This window comes from Lolium perenne, chromosome 1, assembly GCF_019359855.2.
Source record: "Lolium perenne isolate Kyuss_39 chromosome 1, Kyuss_2.0, whole genome shotgun sequence".
Classification (NCBI taxonomy): Eukaryota; Viridiplantae; Streptophyta; class Magnoliopsida; order Poales; family Poaceae; genus Lolium; species Lolium perenne.
Genome location: NC_067244.2, coordinates 108,845,972 through 108,854,628, shown reverse-complemented (window position 1 = coordinate 108,854,628; position 8,657 = coordinate 108,845,972). Strand labels below are relative to the sequence as shown.

Genomic DNA, 8,657 nt, shown 5'->3' with positions numbered 1-8,657 from the left:
GATATGTACGCAACTTTCATTCAGTTTGAGCATTTTCATTTGAGCAAGTCTGGTGCCTCAATAAAATTCGTCATTACGAACTGTTCTGTTTTGACAGATTCTGCCTTTTATTTCGCATTGCCTATTTTGTTATGTTCGATGGATATTTCGATTCCATTGACTTTCAGTAGCTTTGTGCAATGTCCAGAAGTGTTAATAATGATTATGTCACCTCTGAACATGTATATTTTGATTGTGCACTAACTCTCTAATGAGTTGTTTTGAGTTTGGTGTGGAGGAAGTTTTCAAGGATCAAGAGAGGGAGATGATACAACATGATCAAGGAGAGTGAAAGCTCTAAGCTTGGGGATGCCCCGGTGGTTCACCCCTGCATATATCAAGAAGACTCAAGCGTCTAAGCTTGGGGATGCCCAAGGCATCCCCTTCTTCATCGACAACATTATCAGGTTCCTCCCCTGAAACTATATTTTTATTCCATCACATCTTATGTGCTTTGCTTGGAGCGTCGGTTTGTTTTTGTTTTTGTTTTGTTTGAATAAAATGGATCCTTGCATTCTTTGTGTGGGAGAGAGACACGCTCCGCTGTAGCATATGGACAAGTATGTCCTTAGGCTTTACTCATAATATTCATGGCGAAGTTTCTTCTTCGTTAAATTGTCATATGGTTGGAATTGGAAAATGATACATGTAGTAATTGCTAAAATGTCTTGGGTAAGGTGATACTTGCCAATTGTTGTGCTCATGTTTAAGCTCTTGCATCATATACTTTGCACCCATTAATGAAGAAATACATAGAGCTTGCTAAAATTTGGTTTGCATAATTGGTCTCTCTAAGGTCAAGATAATTTCTAGTATTGAGTTTGAACAACAAGGAAGATGGTGTAGAGACTTATAATGTTTACAATATGTCTTTTATGTGAGTTTTGCTGCACCGGTTCATCCTTGTGTTTGTTTCAAATAGCCTTGCTAGCCTAAACCTTGTATCGAGAGGGAATACTTCTCATGCATCCAAATACTTGAGCCAACCACTATGCCATTTGTGTCCACCATACCTACCTACTACATGGTATTTCTCCGCCATTCCAAAGTAAATTGCTTGAGTTCTACCTTTAAACAATTCAAAATTTATCACCTCTGATTTGTGTCAATGTTTTATAGCTCATGAGGAAGTATGTGGTGTTTATCTTTCAATCTTGTTGGGCAACTTTCACCAATGGACTAGTGGCTTCATCCGCTTATCCAATAATTTTGCAAAAAGAGCTGGCAATGGGATTCCCAGTCCCAAATTAATTAATAAAAATAGACACTCCTCCATGGTATGTGATTGATTGGACGGCACCCGAAGGATTCGGTTAGCCATGGCTTGAGAAAGCAAAGGTGGGGAGGAGTGTCATCATAATAAAACTAAAATAAAAAGGCACTCCTTCATGGTATGAGATTGTTGGCAGGCACCCGAAGGATTCGGTTAGCCATGGTTTGTGAAAGAAAGGTTGGAAGGAGTGCCACACAAAAATAAAATAAAATGGGAGCCGCTCTTTGAAGGTTTGTCTGGCAAGGGGGCTAGAGTGCCCACTACCATTCGTTGACAACAACAAACACCTCTCAAAATTTTACTTTTATTGCTCTCTATATGTTTTCAAAATCAAAGCTCTAGCACAAATATAGCAATCGATGCTTTCCTCTTTCAAGGACCATTCTTTTACTTTTATGTTGAGTCAGTTCACCTATCTCTCTCCATCTCAAGAAGCAAACACTTGTGTGAATTGTGCATTGATTCCTACATACTTGCATATTGCACTTGTTATATTACTTTGCATTGACAACTATCCATGAGATATACATGTTATAAGTTGAAAGCAACCGCTGAAACTTCATCTTCCTTTGTGTTGCTTCAATGCCTTTACTTTGAATTATTGCTTTATGAGTTAACTCTTATGCAAGACTTATTGATGCTTGTCTTGAAGTACTATTCATGAAAAGTCTTTGCTTTATGATTCAGTTGTTTACTCATGTCATATACATTGTTTTGATCGCTGCATTCATTACATATGCTTACAATAGTATGATCAAGGTTATGATGGCATGTCACTCCAGAAATTATCTTTGTTTATCGTTTACCTGCTCGGGACGAGCAGAAACTAAGCTTGGGGATGCTGATACGTCTCTGACGTATCGATAATTTCTTATGTTCCATGCCACATTATTGATGATATCTACATGTTTTATGCATACTTTATGTCATATTTATGCATTTTCTGGAACTAACCTATTAACGAGATGCCGAAGAGCCGATTCTTTGTTTTTCTGCTGTTTTTGGTTTCAGAAATCCTAGTAAGGAAATATTCTCAGAATTGGACGAAATCAACGCCCAGGGGCCTATTTTCACAAGAAGCTTCCAGAAGACCGGAGAGTCAACGAAGTGGGGCCAAGAGGTGGCCAGGAGGTAGGGCGGCGCGGCCCCACCCTTGGCCGCGCCGGCCTGTCTCCTGGGCCCCTCGTGACGCCCCTTGACCTGCCCTTCCGCCTACAAATAGCCTTCATCGCGAAACCCCCAGTACCGAGAGCCACGATACGGAAAACCTTCCAGAGACGCCGCCGCCAATCCCATCTCGGGGGATTCAGGAGATCGCCTCCGGCACCCTGCCGGAGAGGGGAATCATCTCCCGGAGGACTCTACGCCGCCATGGTCGCCTCCGGAGTGATGTGTGAGTAGTTCACCCCTGGACTATGGGTCCATAGCAGTAGCTATATGGTTGTCTTCTCCTCATTATGCTTCATTGTCGGATCTTGTGAGCTGCCTAACATGATCAAGATCATCTATCTGTAATGCTATATGTTGTGTTTGTTGGGATCCGATGGATAGAGAATACTATGTTATGTTGATTATCAATTCATGTCTATGTGTTGTTTATGATCTTGCATGCTCTCCGTTATTAGTAGAGGCTCTGGCCAAGTTTTTGCTAGTAACTCCAAGAGGGGGTATTTATGCTCGATAGTGGGTTCATGTCTCCGTGAATGCTGGGAGTGACAGAAACCTCTAAGGTTATGGATGTGCTGTTGCCACTAGGGATAAAACATTGATGCTATGTCCGAGGATGTAGTTATTGATTACATTACGCGCAATACTTAATGCAATTGTCTGTTGTTAGCAACTTAATACTGGAAGGGGTTCGGATGATAACCTGAAGGTGGACTTTTTAGGCATAGATGCATGCTGGATAGCGGTCTATGTACTTTGTCGTAATGCCCAATTAAATCTCACAATACTCATCATAATATGTATGTGCATGGTCATGCCCTCTCTATTTGTCAATTGCCCAACTGTAATTTGTTCACCCAACATGCTATTTATCTTATGGGAGAGACACCTCTAGTGAACTGTGGACCCCGGTCCAATTCTCTATACCGAAATACAATCTACTGCAATACTTGTTCTACTGTTTTCTGCAAACAATCATCTTCCACACTATACATCCTAATCCTTTGTTATAGCAAGCCGGTGAGATTGACAACCTCGCTGTTTCGTTGGGGCAAAGTACTTGGTTTGTGTTGTGCAGGTTCCACGTTGGCACCGGAATCCCTGGTGTTGCGCCGCACTACATCTCGCCGCCATCAACCTTCACGTGCTTCTTGACTCCTACTGGTTCGATAAACCTTGGTTTCTTACTGAGGGAAACTTGCCGCTGTGCGCATCACACCTTCCTCTTGGGGTTCCCAACGGACGCGTGTTGAACGGAAAGACAATACGTCAACCACGCGCATCACACCTATAAATTGGAAAGCAGAGACCATCCTCAGCCCAATATAACGCTGTCACTTATATAAACTTTGGCAATTGTAAGTGCAGCCTACCCACTTGTACCGCTATAGTTGCAGATAATGCAGTCAGACATTGCGTCATTGCCACACTTGCAAATCAATGGCTTCAACTTTTAATATGTACCTAAAATCTATCTAGTTACTATGCTTGTACACAATTGAAAGATGGAATAAGAAGCTTACAGCATGCATCTATTTGTTTCCTCTAAGAAAGTGATACCAAACAGCATAACTCCAAGCATACTCAAGTTTTGTGGCTTTAAAGCATCCATTCTCTCTGTTAACTATACTACATGTTCCCATGTGTGTGTCTGTATTGGTGTTTAACTTGTTAATCGCTTATTTATTTACTGCCTGTTAATCCTGCGCTATAAATGTGTTATAATATATTGTTGCTTGTTAAACCTGACCTGAAGTTCATAGTTTGCTGCAGTACCATATTTGCTAAATGATGATTTGGCTTAAGTTGGTTTGTTTTTACACTCAACTAGTTATGTACTATACTTATTGTAGATGGCTGATCTAGCACTACAGTTATATCATGAGAAGAGGAGGAAAAGGAAGCGGGCAGCAGCTGGGTTCTTTATTACCGTAGTTGCAGTAGCTCAACATATGTATTGTAGGAGAAAGATAGTTGAGCTTGGTGATTTTAGTGAGGAAGAGGCCGAGACTAGAATTAGGAGGCAGATGCTTAGGAATATTTACCTGGGTCCAAATCTATATTGCTATGATACTCTAAGGTTTACCAAAAGGTCCTTCTTTGACCTATGTGCCATGTTACGTGAAAGGGCTGGACTGAAAGACACCTTTCATGTGACCGTTGAAGAGGCTGTGACCATTGTATTGCTTGTACTTGGCCATGGCATGAAGTTTAGGTTGATTCGTAGCACCTATAGGTTGACACTTGAGCCAATTAGTAGACATTTCAATGAGGTCTTAGGAGCCATTCTTTCTTTATCCCATGAAATCATCAAGTTGCCAGACCCTGCTACTGAACTACCCGAGGATCACAAATGGAGGTGGTTCCCCGATGGGCTTGGAGCCTTAGATGGCACACATGTTGATGTTCGTGTTCCGCTACGCAAGCAAGGTAGATATAGGAATAGGAAGAAGGCCATAACAACAAATGTGTTGGGCGTCTGTGACCGCAACATGAAGTTTGTTTATGTGTTGGCTGGCTGGGAAGGTTCAGCGTCAGATGGTAGAGTGCTGAGAGATGCAATGGATAGAGATGACTCTTTCAAAGTTCCAAATGGTAACTCCTATCTTAGTACGATACAACTTTTGACTAGATATTTGCTTTTGTCAACTAAAATCTAATGTGGCCTATTTTCATAAACCTTAGGAAAATACTACCTAGTAGATGCTGGATACACGAATGGTCCAGGCTTCTTCGCTCCATTTAGGAATACAAGGTATCACTTGAAAGAGTGGGCTGCCAATGGGAATAATCCAGAAACTCCACAAGAGCTCTATAACCTGCGGCATGCAATTGCTAGGAACGTAATTGAGAGGATTTGGGTTCTTATAAAGATGAGATGGGCTACTCTAAGGGCTAGTTCATTTTTTGGAATAAAAAATCAGGTACCATCTAATTTTTTTTTAAATTCAAACCATTTGTTGGAACCTTTTGAGTTTTGTGTATTAACATGCCATACTAACTTAATGGCAGATTCGAGTAATCAATGCTTGTTGCATATTGCATAACTTCCTAGCTGATAGGCAAAGAGAGATGGATGATGTGATGTTGCAAGCGGTAGATAATCAGCTAAATAATGTTGTCATTGATGTGGATGAACCCGACATGATTACCCACATTGAGATGACGAATGAGTGGAACAACAGGAGATTGACCCTAGCTAATTAGATGTGGGCTGATTATCAAGCTAGGCATGGACAAGCTTGAGTTTGCTTGAATGTTGTACATATTTTCTTTTTGGTATGTTTCATATATGTCCAGTTTGTTACACTCTCTTATATACATGCACTTGCCACTAACTCATTGTAATGTTTATGTACATATAGAGATGGATTCGAGCAATGCTCCCACTAAGAAAGGTAGAAGTTACATCAAGTGGACAGATGCAATGGACAAAGCTATGTTGGATGTGTTTGTGGAATACTTCAACAAAGGAGATCGAGCTCAGAATGGGTGGAAACCCCATGTATACACAGCTGCAGTTAAGAAAGTGATGGATAAATGAACAGTCGAGCTTACCAAGGATAACATCATTGCTAGGAGCAAAACTTTTGACAAGCATTATGTCATCGTCAACAATATGCTTAGTCAGAGTGGATTTGGTTGGGACGATGACAAGAACATGATATCCGTTGAAGATGACGTTTGGAACAATTATGCCAAGGTAATCTCTATATCACTTCCTTATTTGCTGCCTTTGAATCATTCCACTATACCGCATCTAGCATTAGTTGACAGAGATGATTAGTTTGGAACCTATGATCATAAGGTCATGTGACCTATACAGTCTACTGTCTACTGCCTAGTATGTAATAATATTCCTACCGCGAGATGTGTGAGTTAGTGGACATGTTGGTTCATGTTGGTTCATGTTGATTTTATCTGAATGGAAGACAATTAGCCTGCATATGTGTGTTCGTGTTGATTTTATCTGATTCAGTTTGCAATCTGTGTGCATGTTGGTTATCCTGAATAAGTTTGCAATCTGTGGGCATGTTTGTTTTCCTGTATGAATTTGCAATCTGTGTGCATGTTGGTTTTCCTGAATCAATTTGGGATCTCTTATCATGCAAAACAACACTTGCTGTTATGCTGAGCGTGAAAGGAGGAATTTCTCTTTCAGAACCATGCTTGCTGATTAGTTGTTCTGCTGCGCCTTGAAACAGCGACAGTAGAACAAATCAAACCATGCATGCCTGGCAGATGATCACCCCAGGATTGTAGAACAACATTTGCCATCTGGTTGTAGAGTACGAATGACTGGCAATTGTGTTTAGACAATTTCCTTGTTACTCATTTTCATTTTTTTACTTTTGCTTTCTTGAGACATGTCATAGGACATTTTAAAAATGAATTACTTGCTGCCCATAAATCGGTCTGTTTGTTCATTGTACACTGAAGTTTGCCAGAGTGCAATATGAACATCCAGAAAATGCATGATGTTGAGAACGTAGTACTCTACAGACACGCATTTGCAATTTCCAAGTCATATTGATTTCCAGGATTTTACTCCCATGTAGCCAATATTCATCATTGTATACTGTTCCAGGAATGTTTTTGCAATATTAACAGTAGATGATGTTTTGTCTATCTATTCCTAATGCTGCAATATTAAACTGTTCCAGGAATGTGTATACTGTTCCAGGATTTTACTCCCATGTAGCGAATATTCATCATTGTATACTGTTCCAGGAATGTTTTTGCAATATTAACAGTAGAAGATGTTTTGTCTATCTATTCCTAATGCTGCAATATTAAACTGTTCCAGGAATGTGTATACTGTTCCAGGATTTTACCATACATTGTCATTCATATTTACTGGTTATCCTATTATTTGCAGGCCAACAAAGATGCAGCCTCGTATAGGTACAAGGTCATCAAGTATTGGGACATGATCAGTACACTTTACAATAGAGACCGTGCTACGGGTGAGGGTGCAAGGACAGAAAATGAGAGCGCGGCTGAAATGACGGAGGAGATAGCTAACACCACCGCAACCAATAAAGATGCCAACTCCTCAACTAAGGATGACGAAGATCGTCCAAAGAAGAGGTACCGATCCGATGACTTGATTGCAACAATGCTTGGAGATAAATTGGACAATTTTACTGCTGTGTTCAAAGCCGATGCTCCTGAGCCGCCACCAAAGCCAGCAAGTCCTGAAGAAATATGGGCTCTCCTTGGTGGAATACCAGAACTAGAAGATGATCAGCTCTTGGCAATATATGATGTTCTAGTTGCCGATGATCGCAAGTTCAAGTCTCTATTGGCACTGCCTGAAAGGATGAAGAAGAAGTGGGTTTTAAAGCAAATAAGCACATGATTGGGATATTCCTTTGTTATGTAGCAGTCTACGTGGAACTTATTTAAACTCTGAAACTTGTTTAAACTCTGGAACTTGTGATCTCTGGAACTTGTGATGTAGCAGCCTTTGTGATGTGCAACTTATTTAAACTCTGGAACTTGTATTTGTTAAGTTGATGCATTTATGTTTTATGGACTAGAACTTGGAAACTTGGATGATATGTGGATTATGATCTATGTTTCGGTATTTTGTAGAATGTTTTAAGGATAAAAAGTTATGAGAAATACTTGTTGCAATCACGTGATGCATGCATTTTTATTTTAGTACATGGAAGTCATTTACAAATTCAATATTGAATTCTATTGTCATTTGCAATTCCTATGACAACCAAACAAGTGTGTATTTCTGGAATTACAATGTAAATGAAATGAATTCATTTCAAAATGCTACAAATGAAATGAATTCCTGGATACCAAACGAGCTCTTAGTGCCAACGTTTGATCTCTCTTCCTTGGAAAGCCGGCAGAGGGTGGTCCACCACGACCTTTACCTTGTTGTCGCCTAGACCATGAGTCATGCGCTAAGGATTGTTCCGCCGTAATGGGTCAAGTCCCTAAGTCGGTCCTTAACGATGTGAGCTGAGGTGGGTTTCCCCAGAGGCCGCAACCCCCAGCCACCACGACCACGCGTACCTGCCTGTTATGTACCTTTACCCCCAAGCAAAATGCAATGCATATGACCAGGTAACGTGCAAACTATGTGACTCATGGAATCGACTAGGCAAGCTAGTGAGTCGAGAGGGTACCATAATAGGGCCTTGTCTGGTTGTACGCT

The 8,657-nt window shown here is 40.7% G+C and overlaps 1 protein-coding gene across 1 annotated transcript; it reads left to right on the top strand.

The window, feature by feature from the left end:
- The first annotated feature begins 4,365 nt into the window (after nt 1–4,365).
- On the top strand, nt 4,366–7,994 carry LOC127332625 (uncharacterized). Its single transcript, XM_051358944.2, has 5 exons — nt 4,366–5,074; nt 5,165–5,403; nt 5,492–5,758; nt 5,845–6,182; nt 7,359–7,994. Exons 4-5 carry the CDS (start codon nt 6,099–6,101, stop codon nt 7,839–7,841), a joined length of 567 nt encoding a protein of 188 aa, XP_051214904.2. The 5' UTR covers nt 4,366–5,074; nt 5,165–5,403; nt 5,492–5,758; nt 5,845–6,098; the 3' UTR covers nt 7,842–7,994.
- Nucleotides 7,995–8,657: the final 663 nt, after the last annotated feature.

What these genes read in the sequence shown, in the direction of transcription:
- LOC127332625 (XM_051358944.2), top strand. Translation starts at nt 6,099, where the DNA reads ATGCTTAGTCAGAGTGGATTTGGTTGGGACGATGACAAGAACATGATA. An exon ending in TTTGGAACAATTATGCCAAG is followed by an intron (nt 6,183 to 7,358) that starts GTAATCTCTATA and finishes TATTATTTGCAG; the next exon opens with GCCAACAAAGATGCAGCCTC.